This window comes from Cydia fagiglandana, chromosome 14 (genome assembly GCF_963556715.1).
Source record: "Cydia fagiglandana chromosome 14, ilCydFagi1.1, whole genome shotgun sequence".
Classification (NCBI taxonomy): domain Eukaryota; kingdom Metazoa; phylum Arthropoda; class Insecta; order Lepidoptera; family Tortricidae; genus Cydia; species Cydia fagiglandana.
In genome coordinates, this window is record NC_085945.1 from 7,295,145 (window position 1) to 7,320,058 (window position 24,914).

The 24,914-nt window shown below is 42.5% G+C and overlaps 1 protein-coding gene across 1 annotated transcript; it reads left to right on the forward strand.

Moving 5' to 3' along the window:
* Positions 1-12,553: 12,553 nt before the first annotated feature.
* Positions 12,554-24,624, forward strand: LOC134670993 (uncharacterized). Its single transcript, XM_063528813.1, has 4 exons — positions 12,554-12,572; positions 12,901-13,063; positions 13,289-13,455; positions 18,728-24,624. The coding sequence occupies exons 1-4, from the start codon at positions 12,554-12,556 to the stop codon at positions 24,622-24,624; spliced, it is 6,246 nt and encodes a 2,081-aa protein (XP_063384883.1).
* The last annotated feature ends 290 nt before the right edge of the window (positions 24,625-24,914 follow it).

Sequence of the window (24,914 nt, forward strand, 5' to 3'; positions counted from 1 at the left end):
CATGAAATTATTCAGTAATATGATAAAATATTGAATAAATAAAAAATAAAGTATTAATTTGTAATACGTTTTAATTTTCGGGCATAAGTCAACCATTAAACATAAGTAGGTAGGTATAAGAACTCCATTACAACAAAACCAAAATCAATTAATTAATCTATTATAAACAATTTTACTATGCCACAGTATAAGTACCTACACAAGTATTCAGAATCTGTGCATTCCGAACTTGATTTATTTTACTCCTCTGAATCAGTATTACTACCAACTTCTATAATATTTTTTTCCGCTACACTTACGACAATATTCAATATGTCCCGGTGGCGTCATTTTGTCCTCTGTTTTTATTGAAGATTATGCCTTACAAAAACGTCTTAATATGTACATAGCTTTATACTCTATGATTTTGCATGTACTCTGCATTTTTACTCACCTCATCCAACTCACCTACTACCTCGTACAATAAAAAATGGTACCAGTGGATGCTCAGCCAGGTTTTAGGGGTCATCCATTAATTACATCACACGAATTTCTAGATTTTTTGACCCCTCCCCCCCTCCTTGTCACACTTGGTCACATTTGGCAAACCCCTCCCCCCTAGTGTGACGTCACATTTTCTCTACGAAATCGCCAAATCGAATTAAGTACCTAAGTATTATTAATATATTATCAAAATATTTTTGACGATATAAATATTAGTAATTTTATAACCCAAAACTGCTTAGGAAAGAAAATTAAACGAATAAAAACGATTATCGTTTTAAAAACTTGTTATTTAAATGTACAGCGAATAAAATAATTTAAATAAATCTTCGGTTACTGATAAAGTTAAAGTGACGTCACAAAGTTTGTGTCTCCCCCATCCCCCATGTCACAATATGTCACATTTTCTTGACCCCCTCCCTCCCCCTAAACGTGTGATGTAATTAATGGATGACCCCTTACAAGCGAATCATTTAAAGCTCTAAAACAAAAATCTGAAGCCATAGAGCACAAACTACTTTGCAATTTGGTCATGGATGAAATGGCTATCAGCGTATCAGACAACGCGTGGAATGGGATGGCAAAAAATGCACGGATATGTTGACATGTGCAATGGTTCTAAATCGGGAGACTTTTTGCCCGAGGCCAAGTGATGGTTTTTATTTTTCATAGTGTACTGTAATTTATTTCATGAAATAAATAATCTAATCTAATCTATTAGCCGCCAATGGGTGGCCAATGCTGCCAATAACGCATAACGTCATTCAGTTCATTCTTGTTGGCATCGTTATTTTACAAGACGCCATTTCGTTTTCTTTAAGTGAACAAATGTTTCATGGTTAAACTGGTTATTGTAGGAAGTGAAGGTTGTGCCTTTAAGTTTAGTAGTTTACACTATAAAGTTTATGTGGTTCTTTAAGTCGCAATCACCAACAATGGCAACGGCATCTGAAGACTTGAGAAAGTTGCGAGCGCCACGAGGTTACACCAAGGCCTCGATTACTCGTCTGTTCAACTTTACCAGTGATGTAAATTATGTTGGCCTTAGTGCAATTTCTGACTTGGAAACGTTGTAGACCTCTTGGCACCTAATAAAAAGGTGTACAAACGATCCTTAAGGGTCTCCCCAAATATATCGACGCGCATTCGGCAAAAGCCGATAGGAAAAAGCTTTATGTCCGCGCAATAAGAGCGAAAAAGTCGTCGTTCGGCTCGGCTCGCATCGGCCGGCACCTGCCAACGCGTCGACGGCTTTTTCGCTCTTATTGCGCGGACATAAAGCTTTTTCCTATCGGCTTTTGCCGAATGCGCGTCGATATATTTGGGGAGACCCAGAGCCAACAGGAGTGGTCATTTTTCCATACACACGTACTCCTCGTTTTCCTCCGTGGTTTTTGAAGCTAGAGCAATGATTTTTTAACACATTAATATTGTCAATATCTGTGTCGGACCGTTTTGCTTTTTTTGATATTTTTGTTTTTTAAGGCGCTAGAGCCCTTCAAAAATGGCCTAATTGACTATGCCGCAATGAGAGGCGTGGCATTCAAAACTGATATCAATGAGCCAAAAAAGCAAAACGGTCCGACACAGATAATTTCATAATCATTTAGATTTCCAAATTTGGTTACGATTGGTTAAGTTTTGGAGGAGGAAACAGAGGAGTACGAAACCTCGATTTTTACGCAGGATTTTTCGCCTTGTCCTTATCGCACTATTTTTAGGTGCCGCTTCCGTTAGCGAGACGGGCATATTTACCTAAAAACTCAGCTCCTGTTTCGTCTTAAGCGGTTTCGCTGTGTTACCAATTGAATAATTTGCTTATGTACTTATAGAGATCTATTATGCATTGTGTTTTAATACAACTATATGTTTAGACCATAACTATGCCTAGAAAATGTTAAGTTTATAGTTGAAGAAAATACTATTATTATTTACCCTTTTGATTATAACTGTAAGTTAGTGGTTATAATTGTAAGTTTAACTACCATGTTGTTAATACCACTCAGAAGCTAGAGTGATTACTTAGTTTACTCCATTGTGTTTATCAACATATGTGTTGTATTTCTTGTTATTTAGCTGATATTCCTTAAGATGATCTCAATAGTATAGATCTTCTCTCGTTCAGTCGTTCATACGGAGAGATTTTCTTTTTCTTTCGCTATGCAAACCACATTAGGTCGTTTATTACTGCGTAAGAGCGCATATTCCTCAAACTTTAAAATATAATAAATAAGTATAATGCTTTCTAATAGGTGCTTTAAATTATGTAACTCTAGAACTCTAAATGCATAATTTATTCAAAATTAAATAACATGTAGCGGGTAAAAACTCAAATATAAAATAAATCAAACGTAGGTAAAATATGACGGTGACTGAAAATAATGTCTGCATACTTTTTCGAATGCTGGACCTACCTGTGCCTCACGCGCTCTGTGTGCCCCGACCCTAGTCACCAGCGGCGGCCATTTTTTCAACATGGCGGCCAGTCCTACCGGCGCCCGATCACGTGTTGCGGCTGTTTTTATACCGGCTTTGTTTATTTACGTTTAAATTAGTGTAATTCCGTATTTAGCAGTTTTCTTTTGTGTAATATGGTTTTGTTCTAACATTCCGTGTTGTTTTTGATCGGCAAAAGAACCCGAAACTGCGGTGGTACGTAATACTTTCTTGTTATTTACACTTGTAAAATCGTAATGCAAAATGTGACTATTCTAATTAAAGATTATTAGTAACTTGTTCTTATTAGAACTATATTTCCGTACTTGAGTCTCTTTAACCATTCAAAAATACATCATGAATCAACGAAACATTTCGATCCGTCCTGCGTATTTCTTGCGTGACGTGTCAAAAAATGAAATGATGTTTATTTAAGGATTTTTAATAAACACTTATATGGTATTTGGTACTAAATAAAAGAAGAACTAATCTACTTTTTTTTAACGATACTAAAAAATAGGTGTTATCGCCATAATTTTTTTTTAAATCTCTGCTTGAAGGTTTCGACTTTTTTAGTGTGTCAAGTTTACGCATTTTTTATAATTATTTTTATTAGAATCACCCATACGTACATTAAGCAACGGAATCAGATTCCTTGTTTTATTAACTATTCTGTGTAAAAAAAATCATAGCAAATGGTTCATTAGACGCCAAGTAATTATTTTTTCAATAAAACACTGCAATGCGCGGACATTTGCATAAAATGGCGAAGCACTTTACGCTACCATTTTTGAAATCCAAAAGCAACTGAGTGGTATCGAAGTTCAGGATATGTAGCATTTTAAGGGCATATGTGACGTCCCATGGGTAAAGGTACCTTATGGCGGTTGGCGCTTACGCTATTATTAACGCCGCTCCAATATTATTGTGGCGCTAGGCGACGTAAGCGCCAGCTGCCATAAGGTACCTTTTGCCGTGGAACGTCACATATGACTGCATAAAGGCTATAGAGACAGCGGGTTTCGCGAGCGTGCCTGAATAAGAAATAAGAATAAGAGTGCGGAGGCGAAAGCACAAACGATAATTATAAATGGCGTGGCCGACAGTCACATCGATTACATTCAAGAAGAAGATACGGCGTATAATATGATACCGAAATTAGAAAAGCAGTTCATGCAAAAAGGTACTCGAAGTAAACTCTTTTTAAGACGTCAACTAAATGACATTAAATACAAGGAAGGGACACCATTGTCGGAACATTTTGTGACGCTATCAAAATTATTTGGACAATTAAAGGATGCAGGGAGTGCACTGGCAGACGAGGAAAAGATAAACTTTATTTTGTTATCCATGCCAGGCAATGAAATTATAGTGACAGCGATCGAGTCGATACCTAACCTCACAGTTGATATAGTCAAAGATAGACTGCTGGGTGAAGAAGAGAAGAGAAATAAGAGTATGATCAAAGTCCTGATCAAAAACGCTTGAAACATGTTGTTGTAAAGTGTAATTTTATAAAAGAAAAGGTTGAAGAAAGCTTAATTACCATTGAATATGTAACTACAACAGACCAGATAGCTGATGTACTAACTAAACCTTTATCAGGTGAAAAATTTGTAAAACTGTGTAATTTACTTAATTTGTTCAAATGTTAAAAGGATGTACAAACATTGAGGGAGAGTGTTGAAGTACAATGTCTGTACATCCCCTTTACCTTATTTACTCTGGCACTTATTGTCTGTGGCACTTGAGATTGCATCACAATTACAAGCTGTGCAGATTGTTTAGGCTTTATAATATAAAATCTAAAGATACTGTCGGACCGTCAGTTTGGGTTTAGGCGGAATAAATCTACTGAAGATGCCACCTCAACTCTCGTCAACCTAATTTCATCCTATTTAGATAAAAATCTTAAATGTATTGGCGTGTTTCTGGATCTGGCTAAAGCCTTTGATACCGTATCGACCCCGATTTTGCTGCGTAAGCTTCAAAATCTGGGAATACACGGCGTCCCTTTGTCGTGGTTCGCAAGTTACTTGACAGATAGAAGGCAACTTGTCAAAGTGGGTTCCTTTACAAGTTCTGTGGAAAATATTAATTTCGGCGTTCCGCAAGGAAGTATTCTTGGCCCCACACTTTTCACGATTTACATGAATGATGTCCTAAATCTAAAAATACCTAACTCTGAAATTCTCTGTTACGCAGATGATACCGTCATACTTTTTAATGGGGCAAGCTGGGAAGACACCGTTGCTACTACAGAAAGGGGCATGAAAGTTGCATCGGACTGGTTCCGCTCCAACCTTCTAACTCTGAACTGTAACAAAACGAAATTTCTTTGTTTCTATAAAACCACCTTGTCAAAACCATCCTTTCCTCCCATTATAAAAATCCATTCATGCACAGACTACCCTACTTCTAACTCCTGTAACTGTGATTCAATACAGAATACTGAGGTAATAAAATATCTTGGTATATTAGTAGATGAAAAACTGAACTTCAAAAACCACATTCATAAACTCTCTGCTAGAATAAGAAAATCCATATTTATATTCAAAAAGCTTCGTAACACTGCCGATGATTCTGTGCTTAAATTAGTTTACACCGCGCTCTGTCAGTCTGTGATTAGCTACTGCATCACAGTTTGGGGAAGTGCGGCAAAGACCTCTATGCTGGAAATTGAAAGGGCTCAACGCTCAGTTTTAAAGGTGATGCTTAAAAAACCCTTTCGATATCCAACCATAGATCTTTATGCCCAAGCCAAGGTCTTAACTGTACGTCAGCTATTTTTAATGAAAATCGCTTTACACACACACAAATTCTCAAAATTGTTGCCTTGCTATAGTTCTTTAATCAATAAACGCGTCTTTAACTTACCAATTCCAGAAGTCCGTTCCGCCTTTGGGAAACGTTTTGGGGAAAGAGTCAGAGTAACTACTTACAACGCTTTGCTTAAACACTGCAACCTTAAAGATTGTACCAACGTAGAAGCTAAAATACTCTTATTTAAATTTTTACATTCACTTACTTATGCCGAGACAGAAGATATTATAGTTAAAATACTTTAAGTTTAGTTTCCATGCCTTGCAATAAGACTGTATTTTTTTTCTCTCACTTGTATTTAAGTGTCTTTCTTTAAATTTGTTACTTGTAAATGTAACTTTATTATGTAACTAATTCAATAATTTTAATTGTAACTGGTTCCCCGCGATACAGGCGTAGCCTAGTGCGGAGACCCCTGCAACATTCTGTTATGTGTTTTTATTGATAATAAAATTTATTCTTATTCTTATTACTGTGTGTGTGAAAAGAAGAAGATGAAATAAAACTAAGTATATATAAGAAGAAGATGCTGTTCATATTTAAAAACAAATAAATCAATACCAAGCAGTTGTTTTTTTCTTTCTTTGACATTTGAATTACGTATCGTCCGATATAAAAATTAGTGATTTCTAAAATAATATTTTCGGATCATTATAATTGTTGCAGAATATGCGTTTAAAGTATATCAATACGTAACTCAAAATATTTTTTTAAATATGCTCTCAAAGTGCGATATTGCCATCAGTAACTTAAAAGTAGCAAACTGGCACATAAACTTAATGTTTGTGAAACATGAACTATTTTATTTTATTTATTGTGAATTAGCTATCAAATATTTTACTCAGACTTTGTGAAACAGTCCCTTAGAATTGCACGACAGGAACACGGCTCATTACCTCAAGGAAAATGTAGATAGTATTGATCTTGAGTCGTTACGGCATTACGACAAACAAAGTTTTTACAGTAACGACAGACAACGAGGCCAACATGATCAGCATGGTAAACGAATTTATCGACTCTGCAAGTCAAGATTCTGAAAACGAAGTAGACGTGACGTCATACCAAGTAGAGCTTCAGGTGCAGGATGAAGACTCTGAAATAAGGAAAATAATAGGAATTCGGTGTGCTGCTCACTGCCTTCAGCTTACGGTAAAAGATGCGTGCAAAGACATATTAAAAGAATAAACACAGAGTACATATTAATACCTTTTATTTGCAACACAAATAGAATACAGGCAATATATGTGAAAGTATGTTCTATTTAAATTAACGAATATATTTAATCACTTAATAGTCGCCCAGTACATTTCTTTATTATAGCTACATATTATATCGGCAAAACTAATTACTAATAGCAATGGATACTTGACTAGATCAATGATTGACTAAATTATTCAAAGTTACTTTACCACAAATCAATATAAGCTTAGCTAGGGAAAGTTACTCAGTGGAGGATACAATTGTGACCGCTCACGACGCTGCTCGATGGCAAAGTGCTGGCCCGGGTCTCCATCATCACGTCCCCACCTCCGTTCCTCTACAGTGGCTCCGCGTGGTGATGGAAGTTCGAGTGGTGGGAGGCCACTTCGTCGGTCCGATGAGTTACCACGTCCAGCTATACTCCATAGATGGCGCTGTAGTCCAAAATATATGCCGGAAACGCTTGAGCGACAACATCCGGCCAGCCTGGAGTACGTGCTCGTCCCGAGTCACGTCCGGATCTTATGCAGGAGCTGAGGACAGAACACAAATGTCTAAGTTATTTTATTCGACAGCTGTAGGTATAAATAAAGCAGCCTTAAAAGAATAGTGCAAGTAAATAAATTGTTTTATTCGGGTGGAGTTTGTTATCCCATCGCCGGCCAACTCACTCCCCATTGTGGCTTGAACTTGTAATGTTCAGATTACAAGTCGTGTATCACCACATACCCGATAAAATAGTAAGTGACGTTCACTTCCTATTTTCTACAACTTACATACTCACACTACGTTTTCTGTACGAGGCTACTGCATTAGATCAAGAAAAACCTTTTAGTTCGAGGTTTTATCAGTTCGAGTAAGTATGTTTAAATCAACGAATTGAAATATTAAATGAACTATTTTATGCAAATATTGATAAATATATATAGTTAGATGTTACCTTCGATACTGTTGACAACATCCGGGTCCCGTTCGGAGTCAGAATCTGCTCCAAAGTTGATCCATGGCTTCATGTTCTCAACACATGCAGTACCATCGTATCGTTTTGAAGTTCTTTCTGCTCCTCTCATGTCAGCAACCTTGTAACAATCCTTACCTAGAACCTCAGTTACTTGAAATGGCCCTTTGTAAAGCGGCAATAATTTTGTACTTTGTCCTTCATTCGACTGGCTCGGGATTTTCAGTACTACCAAATCACCTACCATATACTTAGGCGCTTTCTTACGTTTAACATCGAACGCTTGTTTTTGTATTACGGCATTCTTTTTTATGTTGGAATCGACTTGATTCCTGAGTGCCGTCACATCGACCGAGTTCTCAACATTATCATCATCAGTGATTCCGTCATTACTAGTCCGAATTCGATAACCGAAAAATACCTCGCTTGGCACCGCAGCTATTGTTTTATTAATTGTACTATTAATTCCCTGCTGTATTTTTGTAATATGTTGGTCCCATTTATTATCATCAGTGTCCGCGCCTAAACTACGTAATGCGTCTAAAATAGTCCGGTTATAACGCTCTACCTGTCCGTTTGAGCGAGGAACACCCGTGGCAATAATATGAGCCCTAATTCCAGAATTTTTACAAAATTCCGTAAACAATTTTGACGTGAAAGCACTACCTGCATCACAAATAACCCGTTTTGGTGGCCCAAACAATTTAAACAATTTATTTAATTCATTTATGACGATTTGACTTTTTGTGTTCTTGACAGCAGATATGAACACAAATTTAGTGAATGCGTCTACCATTACTAATAAGTGGCTATTTTGCTGCGTAGTTTTGACAAAGGGGCCCAAGTGGTCCAAATGCAGCGTGTGAAACGGTCTGCAATGTTTAGGTATAGGATAAAGCTCGCCGGGCTTTTTGCCGTGGACATGTTTGTTATAAATACAATTGAGACAATTTTTTATGTATTTTGCTACAATTTTCTTTAACCGTGGGAACCAGTACTTAGCTCTTATTCTTTCGACTGTCTTGTCCACCGCAAAATGTCCGACATCATCATGATTTAATCGAATAACTTGCCATATACAGTTCTTTGGAACTACCCAGCGTCTACCAAATTCTGTTCTGCGATATACCTTATTACCGACTAATTCATATTCATTAAACAATTGTTTATTCGCTTCGGCCTCGCCTGACTGTAAGATTTGTCGAATTTGACTGATATTTGAATCTAATAATTGCACCGATAAAAGCCAATCACCCTCAGTTATTAACATAACTTCATTCCTTTCAGTAGGCAAGTCATCATTTTTAACTGGGTTGCGACTCAAAGCGTCAACATGCTGCATTTGTGACCCAGCTCTGTGTTGTATTTCGAACGTAAATTCTTGAGTGTACAAAACCCATCTACTGATGCGTGGCACTATTTCCTGTTTAGTTAATGCATACCTCACAGCGTTACAATCGGTAATGATTTTAAACTGTGTTCCCAACAAGTAATGACGAAATTTTTGTAAACCCGTCACTATGGCTAATAGCTCAAGCTCAAAAGAATGGTATTTCTTTTCGTCATTAGTTGTCTGTCGGCTGTAAAAATGCACTGGTCTTTCGCCATTTTCCGTGGTTTGCATTAAAATACAAGCAAGACCATCGCGACTCGCATCAGTATATAGATGGATTGGCAGCTTGGGGTCAAAAATGCTTAATGTGACGTTATTTACTAAAGCACCCTTTAATTTTGCTACCGCCGTGTCTTGCTCGTCGCTCCATTGCCACACAGAGTCTTTCTTTAGTAAATTGCTTAAAGGCTTACAAAGTAAAGCGCAATCTTTAATAAACTTTCGAAAATAGTTTATAAGTCCCAAAAATTGCCTTAGCTGGTGAACAGTTTTTGGGGTGGGAAACTCATTTATTGCTTTCAATTTGCGATCACTAGGCCGCACCCCCTCCTGTGAGACTAGATACCCTAGGAAAGTGACCTCTGTTTGAAAAAATTTACATTTTTCCATATTTATAGTTAGGCCATTGTTTTCAAGGAGTTGCAGTACATTGTCTAAGCAAGCGACATTTTCCTCTAGAGTCTCTGTGGCAATGAGCAAATCGTCCATATAGCAAATGACACGCCCAAAACGCAAATTACCTAAGATTGTATCCATCAATCGTTGGAAGACTGCAGGACCATTGCAGACCCCAAAAGGCATACGAACATACTCGAAGTGCCCATCACTCGTGACGAAGGCTAATTTATGGACCGATTCGGATTTGCAAGCTTTTTCTAAATGCCCGAATTTATTACATGAAGTGCATTTGACATTATCTTTTAAAGTGCAGTTGATTCTTCTATGCCCCGGTTCACCGCAACGATAACATGTAACACCGTTAGTTGCATTCTTGTTACTACTTGGCGTAGAAGTATCAGATGCACTACTGGAAACTTTGTTTTCTGTGACGGTTTGACCTAGAATCGTGTTATTCGATCGAAAAGGATGTTTGCTAGTCGTATTATTTTTACTAGGAACGGGTTTCTCGAGTTCTGTGTAGGTTTTACCGTGCAGGAATGAAGCGAGCTCGTCACAGTATTTAAAACTACCCGCTTCCGCCGCACTTATAATGTTTACATCGCCTATTGACCCAACGATAATTGATATCACGTCGCGTTCTCGAAAACCTAAATGTAACCTGTCAATTCTGGCTTTTTGTTGAAAGTAAAATTCATACAACGACTGCTTAGGCAGCGGCTTTGATTCTATCAACTCTTTGAGAAGTACATAGGTATTCCGTTTAACTTGAAACGTGTCTGATAACATACCACTCCACTGTTTCCATGTCCAATTTGTCCATTTACACTCATTCTTTTGAAAAGAATCTAACCAAATTTTACCGGTATTTTTCAATTTTTGTAGTGCTTGATATGTTATCATACTGTTCGACCACCCAAACGTACGCGCATTAGCCTCAACTACATCTAACCAACTATCAACGTCATCGATTAACGGATCGAATTCGGGTATCACTGACGATAAAACAATGTTTTGACTCACGGGCAGTGCATCTCGGCTTCGTTTGTTCTTTTGCCGTCTACGCCGCTTCCTAGCGCGGCTGCTGTCGCTGCTCGACGAGCTGCTTGAACTGCTGGAGCTCGTAGATGATGATTCAGAGCTAGTAGACCGATGGCGCGATCTTCTTTTCTCCGCCTTTCTCTTCCGAGCACGTGGCATTGTGGAGGGCGCACGAGGTACGAAACACTTCTGATAAAAGAATAAACACAGAGTACATATTAATACCTTTTATTTGCAACACAAATAGAATACAGGCAATATATGTGAAAGTATGTTCTATTTAAATTAACGAATATATTTAATCACTTAATAGTCGCCCAGTACATTTCTTTATTATAGCTACATATTATATCGGCAAAACTAATTACTAATAGCAATGGATACTTGACTAGATCAATGATTGACTAAATTATTCAAAGTTACTTTACCACAAATCAATATAAGCTTAGCTAGGGAAAGTTACTCAGTGGAGGATACAATTGTGACCGCTCACGACGCTGCTCGATGGCAAAGTGCTGGCCCGGGTCTCCATCATCACGTCCCCACCTCCGTTCCTCTACAGTGGCTCCGCGTGGTGATGGAAGTTCGAGTGGTGGGAGGCCACTTCGTCGGTCCGATGAGTTACCACGTCCAGCTATACTCCATAGATGGCGCTGTAGTCCAAAATATATGCCGGAAACGCTTGAGCGACAACATCACGATTTTTTTGAAAAATGTCTGCAAATAATGAGGAAATTACGATCGCCTAATATGTCTCTAAAGCTTAAAGAGAAGAATTTACCGCAAGCTGTACTAGATACACAGACGAGATGGACCTCAACGGCTGACATGCTAGAAACCTAAAAATTAAAACCATTTTGCATGGAAGATATTTGGGTCAAATAGACACAGGTATTCGGATATCCTTCTGCCATGCAGAATTTTATCTAAACGGTTGCAAACGGAGCAATTGACTTGCGGCGATTTTTATTTGTCATGGATGCAGTGCCACCACCAGCTCGGCCTGGTGGATGATCCATTTACCCGCCAATTAGAATCCTACCTGGATGACCGACAAGGCGTTCTTTTTGGGTTGGCTGCCATTTATTTAGATCCAAGATTAGATTCTATTGTTGATGACAAAGAAAACGAAGAGCCACAGCAAACTACTTGAAAACGTGTTCATTGCAGAATTGATCCTGTCTATTCACGACATCCGACCGACGAATCTTGACTTGCAGAGTCGACCATCGTCTTCTGATCTGGCTTGTACAAATGTTACGGAAATTTAGGTACTACGGAACTGTAGGTTCAAATGGATAAAGCCAAAATAAAAGACTGTTTAAGTACTGTAAGTGCACGGTGGTCTGGCCCTAGGCCATAATTCAAAATATGTTATGTGTTATTTTTAAGTGTCAAATGCATTAGTATTATTCACTAATAAATGTACTTTAAGGAGGTATAAATAGATCCTGGATAACTCATTATTTTCATTCTCTAATTAACGTCGAAAGTGAACTGAACTCCCGGTTGTACGCGCTCTCTTATCGGCAACTAATTAAGTGATCGGTCATTAGTGGTGAATTTCTGCTGAATTTGTGTATTTACTGATTATTATGAATATGGAGCTTCAAGAATCAGGTATGTAGTTTTGTTTATCACCCTAACTTTCACTCTTTTTAGAAAAACATAATAATAATAAAGGGTCTACGCCATGACAAATTGTAATGAGATTTGTTTTAAATGTTATTTCTTTACTTGGAGTTTTAGTTATTTTATTAATCCAACGTAATGACAAGATTTATACCAGTTTAAAGCTTATTTTTTCTAGATTTATAATCATGAAAGTCTTGCTGCGTAAACTTGCGTATTTAGTTTTTAAAAGCCTGCTACGCCTGCGTAGCCGGCTTCGTAGCAGTGCTACAAAAATAATACGTAACGAAATTCACTATTATTTTTTTATTTTCAGATGATAAGTACGTGGGATCCTTTACAAGAGGCTTCATATTTGAACTCTGGCTATCTTTCAGTGGTTCGGACAAAGATAAACGTCTTCAAATTATGCAACATGTGATAGAAATTATACCAGATGCTGAAAACGTGGACACCAACAATTTGGATAACATCATAAAGTATATTTGTGAACGAATTACAGTTATTTGGAAATCCGCTTCGCGAAATAAGTCTGCGGTTCTCAAGAAACATTCTGAGTGGCTTAATAAAAAGCAAAGTGTTAATATGCCAAAAATAAAATCGGGGGCCGATAAGTCCTCAACTGTTCAATTCGTTCAAGAATCATCATCGCCGGGAACCTCATCTGCAGTTGGACGACCTAAAAAAGAGTTTACTGCTTGTAGCAAGCGGTCAAAACGCAGAAGATTAGCAGCACTAGCTGATCTTGATGGATCAGCGGTCAGCGATTTAACGAAGGCATCAGACAACGAGACCAAAGAAATAAACCCTGACGACGTGCTTTCCCTTCTGACAGGCGCTAAGCTCACCAAGCATCAATATTTGTTACTGCGTGAGTTTATCAACTCGCGAAAAAATCCTGTTTTACCTTCATATGAAAAAGTTCTTAAAGCAAAGAAGAAATGTTATCCAGAAATCATCAGAGTTACGGAATCAGCAGGCGAAGTGGAATTGCAGAGTTTATTGAATCATACTGCATCTCGCATAGTAGAACTACAAAACGAAGTTTTAAGTACTATACCAGCCCAAGTAACACACAAGCAGGATAATAGAGTAAAATTATCATCTTATTCAAATTAAGATTGCATAAATTTTGTGTATATGCGGTGGAAATTACTAAATTCGGAATAAGAAAATATGTGGGCCTAGTGGGGCCTTTATACCAATAAATGCTGAATAAATTTTGCATAGTATCGGTTTTGCATATTAAAGCTGAATAATACTTATTTCTTACACAGTTACTTAGACATTATTCAGCTTAAAGCATTTGTGGTTACTAAAAGCTGCATAATAGCAGCATTAGCAGCAATTAGCTGTATATATTCTGTGTTGTATGATTTTAAGCAGACAATATTAAGAAAAATGTGATAGTGGCTACTAAATGCTGAAAAGAAGCGTCGGTGAAGACTTTCAACTGTATAAAAGCGGTTGCAGTTTCTGTTTTAACGCTAGTTTTTGAATAAAGGTGGACGCTATTACTGGAAGCTGTAATAAAATCCACATATTATTTGTTATTCAGTAGCTGCATATATGGGTTAATTATGGCTTTTATTGACATAACGTCTGAATAATAAATACTAAAACAACACTTATACTTAAGTTATAGCGATTTTAGTACACATATACTATATTTTCTTGCTAAAAGCTGCAAAATGAACTCAATGAGAAGCGCTATTCAAACTACTGCTTAGTATCAACAAGTGCGCAGTGGAGAGGGTTCCGTAGCTTTATACACGGTCAACAGTGCTACTTGAGTCTGATTGCTTTGAGCTTAAGCGTGTTTTTATTTTATTTTGAACGCATCAAGAATAAATACGCATATTCTTTAATCCAACCATTATTTAAAAAATCGAGGTTTAGTTTTCTTAACAATTCTCTTCGATTGGTTATTTTACACAAGATGCATTGTCCTTTTAATTAGAGATGCACCGGATATCCGGTTACTATCCGGCCTATCCGGCCACTATTTTACTATCCGGCCGGATACCGGATAGTGACCTTCTATTCGGCCGGATACCGGATAGTAACATTGCATGATTTCGGAGTAAACAAATTGGATTTAAGAAACAGACACGGTCATAATCGTACTTGTTTATTATTTTAAAACAATTTAATCATTCCACTGACTTGCACGCGCACTCATTTCGAACCTAGAAATGAGTCCGCGCGAACGTTTACTAGGAAACAGGTCAAACCTGCAGAATGCGCACCTGAAAAACCGAAATGTAGGTATAGTTCCGCCGGCCGAATATCCGGCGGCCGGATACCGGATATTCGGCCAGTGTCCAGGCCGGATACCCGGAATCCGGCCAAACAACTATCCGTTGCATCTCTACTTTTAATGACGTAAAACAATTGCTAGTTACCATCGTAAACACTGTTAACTGACCATTTTCATACCTTACTGCAACGAGATAAAGTTTACCAATGGCTATTTAAGGTTGTTGTTAGTTGGCAAACAATGTGTCAAATGCTAGTTATTCATATTGTTGCATTAAAAAGTTGTAGACTGGACTGGGTATGAGAAAAATAAAATAATCACCCTCATAGCGAAATCGATTCTCCTGTCGATTTTGAACAGACTGTTTTTAGTTTTTAAGTGGGTCTACTCATACCCATCCCACACTGTACTCGTCTCGTACTCATACCTAAACAATACTGCCCATATCAAACTATACTTAATTGTACTCATACCCGTGATACCCGCTACTAATATGAATGAATGAATGATATACCCTCACTTCGCACCTATACCATATTCATATTCATACCATACTCGTAACCATACCACTCATACTATATACATCTTCGTACTCACGTCGTACATCTTTGCGTTACCTTTACCTACTACATATTTGTCGGAACTGATAAAGGAAAAAATAACTGTGTAAACTGCCGTGCCCCCATATTAATCATATAACTTATATATTATATCGCGTTTATAATATTAGTGGGAAGTAGGATTGAATATTGCCCGTGTTACATACCTATAATGTTTTATCATCAAAGTAGTGAGGATCTATGTGGTTTTTACTGTTTGTGTATAGAACCCTAATAGGCTTTAAGATTGAGAAAACAATTACTATTATACTGATGTTATTCAAAACTTGTTGTGTTAAGACCATTATTATCTAACATGTTGCTTAGTAACGCGAATAATATGAATGCTTATTCAGAAATTAGCACAATAATAGCTGTGGCAGCAGCTTATATTCAGCACAGTCGGACGCCATTACGGTTGCTCACTTTCTAACCTCTACAATTATATAGGAATTAATAATGAACTGAAAAACCCATTTTATTCATTTATAAAACTAGTTTTATCGTAGCATAACTTGTTAAAGTACATTTTCTATCACTAAAACATCTAAACACCGGAGAAAAATTACAAATTTAAATGTGGAGTAGAACATTTTCTATATTTACTTTTGAAACGGTGCATTATTTACGCGGCGCTTTAAAATTTTAAATAAAATGCATATATATATTAACAGTAAAGTCACATGCGCAATGAAATTGAAGTTATGTAAACATCAAATAAATATATGGGTGATGTCCTCCTTATTTTGTAAGTTTTCACTGCAGAAACTACACTTTGACACGAGTTCACAAATTAAAATGGAAGACAAATCATTGATTTAACACAAATATCTGAATATATTTTCTGTAAAAATGCACTTTGGAACCAAAAGCTTCATAACGTGTGAATAACTGATTCATTGTGTACAAAGCTGGATAACTTTGGTTTAAAAGCGGTATATAAGCTTTTGACAGCCTCTATACAAGTGTTATTCAGCGATTCAATGTGTGGGCATACACTTATATAGCTATTACATTACTGTTATTCAGAAATAAGCGGCGTGGGCACTGCCCACTTTGCGCCCAAACCTTCTGTATAACGTCTGTATAACGCTTATTCAGCTGTTATACAGCTACCTTATTCAGCATTAAGTACGGCATGCTCTATTATTCAAACAATATTCAGCTACGTTGTGTTACTTGGGAGAGGAATCGATGGGTGATGTTACGTTAATAGGAAAGTGGGGTTTTGATGGAAGCACTGGCCATAGTGAATATAAGCAAAACTTCGCCAGTTCAGATGTGACCGGAGACGGAAGCCTATTCGTAACATCGTATGTACCTCTTCGATTGATTTCAACCACTTCATCATCGGATGACGCCGTGCTGCTTTGGAAAAACCCGCGCCCATCGTCGACTAGATACTGCCGGCCAATTCGATTTCAGTTTATTAAAGAAACTAAAGATTCGACTGTTAACGAACAAACATACTTTCAAGAAAAAATTGAGCAGCTTGTGCCTACGATAGTGAAGTACGGAGACGGCAAAGAAATAAACATAAATCACTGTTTGCAACTCACCATGCTTGATGGGAAAATATGTGCCGCACTCAGTGGCACTTCCAATGCAACGTGCACCCTTTTTTAAAGCTGTGCCAACTCAAATGAGAGACGTTCCTTCTAGCATAGAAAGGCCTATTGATTTTAGTAAATTGGAATTTGGACTCTCGCCGTTGCATGCGTGGATTCGGTTTTATGAATATTTTATTCATTTATCGTACAAACTTGAAACAAAAAGATGGTACGCTACATCAGAGGAGGATAAAAAGCACATAGCTTTGAGAAAGAAAAAAATCCAGGATGAGTTTCGGCAGAAGTTGGGTCTAATTGTAGACAAACCACGAAGTGGAGGGAGTGGCACATCCAACGATGGAAATACTGCGAGGAAATTTTTTAAGCACTCTGATGTGTCTGCTGAAATCACAGGTATCCAGCAAAGCCTTATTGAACAGTGTGGAACTATTTTGGAGTGCATATCGTCTGGTTATACAATCAATGTAAGAAAATTTGAAGAATATGCCACAAAAACGGCTGGCCAACTCATGGATGCATATGGCTGGTATCCTTTGCCTTCATCAGTACACAAAGTGCTTATACATGGTGCCATCATTATAGAAAACGCTCTAGTTCCTATTGGAGAGCTGTCCGAAGAGGCAGCTGAGTCAACAAATAAAAATATAAAGATGTTCAGGCGAGACCATACCAGAAAAATGTCACGAACCCACACCAACGAAGACCTTATTCACAGGCTTCTTTTAAACTCGGATCCATTAATAACCTCCAAAATGAAATTGCCGCGTAAAAAAAAAACTACACTTTCTTGTAACGTATTAAGCTTATTAACTAGTACTGAATAGAATTTAATGCTTCACTTATTGTTTTCGTTTGCTTTACTGTTATCTTTTCTATAGAAGTATACTCGATCTTTATGATTGATTTTTCCATTTAGTATTTAATTTTTTTTGCCCGCGGACAGCGAATCGGGGCAATTTTTAGGTTAGGTATTTATTTGTATTAGTTTAGTTATTTTGTTTTAGTGTTTCTTATGCATTTTTAGTATGTATTTGTACACGACGCGCGTCCCAGTCATCAAATGTAATTAGATAAGTAAATTCATTAAGAGATAATTTAGATTAAGATCCTAATTTGTGAATAATAAAATATTACCCTATTGTCTTTTCATTACGTAGCTCTGCTTAACGAGGGGGGCAAAGTGTGGGTCGCCGAGGACGACACACACTTTGCGCCTTTCCAATAAGTTTACTAAGATAGGCTAGGGCCTAATAAGAATAGATTAGGTAGGATAGCTTATAAGACTTAATAAAATGTATTTATAAAATAAATAAATAAGTGCCAGAGGGCCGAGGAAAGAGAGGTTCCCCAATTAGAAAGAGATAGGTAGATAGGTAACCTGCGCGCATGCGCCAATCTCTCACGATCCGCGCATGCGCGCCCCGCGGGGAGCGGGGGACGAGGCGCATAAAATAGGTGGTTATAAAAGCCGGTACATCGCCCCGCTCCGCGTCAGTCTAGAGCCAGCAGCCGACCAGGAAACAACTAAAAGAAGAAAAAAGGAACCTCTCCAACCTCGACCCTCCTGCATCTGAATAAGCCAGCTGCGTGTTTCATTCCATCCTCTGCTACCTATGAGAATTCTACAGTCCACTCTCTCCCCTCCCCTGCGCACCCCCGCTGCGACACACGAAGATAGGGCCTAACACTCACATTGTTTGGTCCTCGTCGAAGCCGGATCTCTGAAGCAAGAAGACAGCAAGATGGCGAAAACAAGAAACAACCACAGCAAAGAAGATGAAGAATCGTCAGAAAAATCTCCGGGCTCCGGGGAAACAGGCACGACATCGGGCACCGGCGCTACAGGCACGACATCGGGCACCGGCGCCACCGACACTACGTCAGGCACCGGCACCACGTCGGGCACCGGCACCACGTCGGGCACCGGCACCACGTCGGGCACCGGCACCACGTCGGGCACCGGCACTACGTCGGGCACCGGCGCTACGTTGGGCTCAGCGGAGACGCTGGACACAGTTGCATCGTCGGGTACGGGCGCCATCAGGAAGACGCGTCCCAGACCAGAAAATCAACCCGGGCCGAGCAACGCCGTCCACCCCGCCGACACGTCGGGCATCAAAGCAACGCCTGCGGCCAGCCTAGCCAACACGATCGTCGAACGCAACCCCACCCAATTGATGCCACCACCGAGACAACCAGCGAAGCCCGCTCGGTCACACCGATCTAAGGCCTCCAGCAAGAGACTCCTCGCGGAGTTGGAGGCCAAGGAGAGGTTGGCCGAGCTAGAGGTGAAGCGTGTACAAGCAGAAGCCAAACTAGCAAGAATACGTCAAGAAAGAATAGAACTGGTGTCATCAAGAGAGGAGTCTGAAGAAGAGGAAGAGGACCTCGCGCCGCAGCGCATCGCCGACTGGTTCAATCGCCGACCACAACAAGCGACAGAGATAGAAGAGGCCGTCCATATAGAAGAAACGCAAGAGCCCGCCGCGCGCACTACTAGACGACGCGCGCGGCCGGATACATACGAAGACACTCGTGCGATGGACGTGTCGTCGCTAACCGCCGCCCTCACAGAAGCCATTCAAGCCAGCAAGTCCTACAAGAAGTACATACCCGACTTGCCGACCTTTAGTGGCCTGTGCACCGAGTGGCTACAATTTAAGGCCGCGTACAACGAGTCCGCGCCCAGTTTCTCTGCAAGTGAAAACGTCGCCCGTATAAGAAGAAGTCTGAAAGGTGTCGCCGCGGAGGCCGTCAGCGCCCTCCTAATCAGCCAGCCACATCCCGAGGACGTCATCCGAGCACTAGAAAGAAGATACGGAAGACCAGACGCTCTACTCATCAACGAACTGGAGAAGATTAAGGGACTGCCGCGCCTCACCGACAACCCGCGCGATCTGTGCATATTCGCCAGCCGGATCGCGAACACTGTGACGACTATCGAAATATTGAAGAAACCGCAGTACCTCTACAACCCGGAGCTACTGCGGTCGATAGTCGACAAATTATCGCCGATAATTCGCAACAAATGGTACGACTACGCAGCTACGAGAGAAGAGACGCCCGAGCTCAAGAAAGTTGCCGACTTTTTGAACAATGAAGCCGACAAGTGCACACCTTACGCTCCGCCTGAGAATACGACGGAAAATAAAGAAGTAAGAAGCGCAAGAAAGAAGCCCGAGCGAACGTACGCCGCCGCGGTCGAGACGAATAAGAAGCCAAAAGAAGAGAAGCCAGCGTGCCCGCTATGTGAACACGCTACGCATCAACTGCCGTCGTGCCCGCAATTTATGAAGATCGACACGAACGAGCGCTGGGAGGTGGCCAAGAAAAACAATATCTGCTACCGGTGCCTCGTCAGCAAACATCGACGCTTCGCCTGCCGAGCGAAGCCTTGCGGCCAGCAAGGCTGCCCCATGAGACATCATCGCCTACTACACCACGAGAAGTCGTCACCCGCGGCCGCCGCTGCAGCCGCTGCCGAGCCACCCCCACCACACAAACCTGAAGAAGTCGTGGCCTCGGCAGTGAACCAGATCGCCTGCGCGACAGCACGTACAAGACGCGCCTACCTGAAGATAGTACCAGTCACACTACGCGGCCCGCGGGCGGAAGCAGACACATTCGCTCTACTCGACGAAGGCAGCACCGTGACAATTATCGACTCAGCGCTGGCGGACACACTCGGGCTCGACGGCCCCACCGAACCAATGTGGGTGCAGGGAGTAGGAGGAAAAGAGATGGAACACAATCAGAGCAGGAGGGTCGAGGTTTACATACGCAACAAGTACGGCGGGCAGGAGCAGCGCATATCAAACGCGCATACCGTCGGCAGTCTGGGCTTCACCACACAATCCATAGGTGTGAGCGAGATAGAAGGCTGCACACATCTCAGAGGACTCAAGCACAAGTTAACTTACCGCGGCGCAACCCCACAAATACTCATCGGTCAAGACAACTGGGAGCTAATCGTGTCGCGAGAAATAAGAAGAGGACGGCGCGATCAACTCGTCGCTTCAAGAACCCTACTAGGATGGGTACTCCACGGCTGTCGCACCACTAGAGCGGAGCCGATCGCGTACTGCTGTGCGCACCTCACGCGGGCCAAGTCAACTGAAGACATAGAAGAAACAATGAAGAAATATTTCGCCCTCGAGTCCCTGGCGATCGAGCCGAGGCGACCGAGCAGCGATCCCGAGCAACAAGCGCTTCGCATACTAGAGGAGAAGAGCCGCCGCTTACCCGACGGCAGGTTCGAAACGGGGCTACTGTGGCGCAATCAAGAAGAAACAATACCTAACAATCGCAACGACGCACTGAAGCGGCTACACACGCTCGAGAGGAAGCTGGATCGAGACGCCAACCTGAAACAACAATACAACGAGCGCGTCAACAACCTACTTACCTCAAGCTACGCCGAGCGCGCGACCACGCCACCTAGCGGAAGGACGTGGTACCTACCTCACTTCGCCGTCTGCAACCCAGAGAAGCCGAAGATAAGACTGGTCCATGATGCTGCGGCCACCTCACACGGCCGCAGCCTCAACGACATGCTACATACGGGCCCAGACTTTCTGCAATCGCTGCCCGGCGTCATTATGAAGTTTCGTCAACACGGCATCGCAGTCTCAGCTGATCTGAAAGAGATGTTTATGCAGATCAAAATACGCGAAGAGGACCGGGACGCGCTCCGCTTCCTGTGGAGGGGCGACCGCCGCGAGGGGGAGCCAGAAGAATACCGCATGACTTCAGTTATATTCGGCGCGTCGTCATCGCCGTGCACCGCTCTATACATCAAAAATAGAAACGCACGAGAACACGCAACACAGTATCCGGAGGCTGCGCGAGCGATAGAGCGCAACCACTACATGGACGACTATCTCCAGAGCTTCAACACAATAGAAGAGGCGAGACAAGTAGCAAGAGACGTCGATCATGTGCACAAACAAGCCAAGTTTCAACTGCGTGGGTGGGCCACAAACGAATATGAAGCAATAAGAGACGTCGTCGGCAGCGAAGAGCGAGAGGGAAACACAGTCCCTATCGGCGGGAGCGAGATAGAAAAAACACTCGGCCTGCTGTGGGACACGAACGAAGATAGCATCCGGTTTCGCCTCAACACAAGAAGAGCTCAGCCCGAAGTGATCAATGATCTCCGGCCGCCGACGAAGAGAGAAGCCCTAAGCATCATCATGTCAATATTCGACCCGCTCGGCCTAATTTCACCTATCACGACGCCGGCCAAACGAATAATGCAAGACACGTGGCAACACAACACAAGCTGGGACGAAGCTATACCAGAAGAGCTGCGCGAGCGCTGGAGCGAGTGGCTACAACAACTGCGAGATCTAGGTACCCTAAAAATACCTAGATGCTACGACGCGACGCCTGCCACCGTACGCGACCTGCACACCTTCGTCGACGCTAGTGAAGAAGCATATGCGGCCGCCGTATACTGGAGGATGACGAGGGCCGACGGGTCAGTGAAAATAGCCCTAGCCGCCGCCAAGAGCCGCGTCACACCGAGGAAGCCTATCTCCATACCTAGACTGGAGCTACAAGCGGCCGTCCTAGGCGTACGGCTAGCAAGAACAGTGATAGAAGAGCACGACTTCGAGATCGCTTCAAAAACATACTGGAGCGACTCTCGCACGGCGCTAGCATGGATACGCGCCGAGCCTCGCACATTCAAGACGTTCGTGGCCCACAGACTCGCCGAGATAGAAGATCACACTAAGAAAAACGAGTGGAGATGGATACCGACAGCACATAACGTAGCCGACGACGCGACCCGCGCCACCCCAGCTGACTTCGATACGAGCCACAGATGGTTCGTAGGCCCGTCGTTCCTGTACAATGAAGAATCGACTTGGCCCCGTGAGAATAAAGTCGAAGTTCCCGTGACCGGTGAAGAAAAGGAGACGTGCGCCGCGACAGCTGCCGTGCCCCTAGATAAGCACGCAGCTATACCTAAGTTCGAGCGCTTCTCCAAGTGGACGCGACTACTACGAGCGACCGCGCGCGTGCTACAGTTCATCGACCTCGTGCGCCCTCGACCCTGTGAACCCGCCCGGCCCGCGACACAACTTGTCGCGGCGGCCAGGCGCAAACGAACGCGCGCAAACGAGTCACAAGACGGAGCCTGGAATAAGCGCGCCACTCACACACGCGTGCCAGCCAAGATCGCCGCCACATCGCCGCCAGAGGAAAAAAAGTACTTAGTGTTGGAAGCCAAATACCTAAGTGCCGCCGAGAAGCTGTTAATACGCGCCTCACAAGAAGATAGCTACGAGAAAGAGAGAGGGCGCATAGCGAGCGGCCGCGCGCCAGACAAGGACGACCGACTAGCCAAGCTGAGCGTATATATGGACGAAGACAACATTATACGTCTACGGGGCAGAATAGCGGCCGGCGACTTACAAGAAGAGACAGTGCGACCTATAGTGCTACACGGGAAACATCACTATACAAAGTTATATGTTTCACACGTCCACGAACAGTTACATCACGGCGGCACCGAAATAGTGGTCAACGATCTACGACAGCGCGTGCACATAGTGAAGATAAGGCCGACAGTGAAACAAGTGATCGCCCAGTGCCCACGGTGTCGACTGCGTCGTGCGAAGCCCGCGGCGCCATCTACGGGTGACCTGCCAGCGGCGCGCCTAGCACACCACGTTAGGCCCTTCACCTACACAGGCCTAGACTACTACGGGCCGCAAGAAGTCACAGTGGGCCGCCATAGAGAGAAGAGGTACGTCGCGCTGTTCACCTGTATGACGTCGAGGGCCGTACACCTGGAGATGGTCGTCTCGCTTAGCACTGACTCCGCCATCAACGCACTGCGCCGCTTTATTGCTCGGCGCGGGTGCCCTACAGAGCTGTGGAGCGACAACGGCACCGCCTTCAGAGGTGCCCACCGAGAGCTGGCGGAAGCGATGAGAGACGCCGCCCACGCACGCCGCATCAACTGGCGCTTTCTCCCCCCCGCCGCCCCATTCATGGCGGGCGTGTGGGAACGTATGGTGCGCACCGTCAAGGAAGCAATGAAGGCTACGCTGCACGAGAAGTACCCGAGCGACGAGACCCTACAGACCCTACTGGCGGAGGCGGAAGCGACCGTCAACTCAAGACCGCTGACCTACGTGGCCGTGAACCCGGAGGACCCGCCGGCCCTGACCCCGAACATGATCCTGTTAGGGCCGGACTGCTACTCACCTGCACCCGGCACCTTCGAGGAGAGCGACACCAACGCGCGACAACACTGGAAGCGCGCCCAGCAGCTCGCCGACACCTTCTGGCAGCGCTGGGTCCGCGAGTACGCGCCGCTACTCCAACACCGGCGGGAGCCCTACGACGAGGGAGTCGCCCCGGCCGTCGGAGACGTCGTGATCATCTGCGACTCCAACCTCCCCCGCAACACATGGCCGCGTGGGATAGTGACGCAGACGTACCCAGGCAAGGATGGCGTGGTTCGAGTCGTGGACGTCTCTACGAGCAAGGGACACGTGCTGAGGAGGCCGACCAAGAAGATCGTCGTGCTACCAGTAGGTTCGCGAAGCGACGGCGGGAGAAATGTACACGACGCGCGTCCCAGTCATCAAATGTAATTAGATAAGTAAATTCATTAAGAGATAATTTAGATTAAGATCCTAATTTGTGAATAATAAAATATTACCCTATTGTCTTTTCATTACGTAGCTCTGCTTAACGAGGGGGGCAAAGTGTGGGTCGCCGAGGACGACACACACTTTGCGCCTTTCCAATAAGTTTACTAAGATAGGCTAGGGCCTAATAAGAATAGATTAGGTAGGATAGCTTATAAGACTTAATAAAATGTATTTATAAAATAAATAAATAAGTGCCAGAGGGCCGAGGAAAGAGAGGTTCCCCAATTAGA

Coding starts and splice junctions, on each gene's coding strand:
- LOC134670993 (XM_063528813.1), top strand. Junction 13,064..13,288: donor AATTTGGATAACATCATAAA/GTATATTTGTGA, acceptor TACTGCTTGTAG/CAAGCGGTCAAAACGCAGAA. Junction 13,456..18,727: donor GCATCAATATTTGTTACTGC/GTGAGTTTATCA, acceptor TCCTCGTCGAAG/CCGGATCTCTGAAGCAAGAA.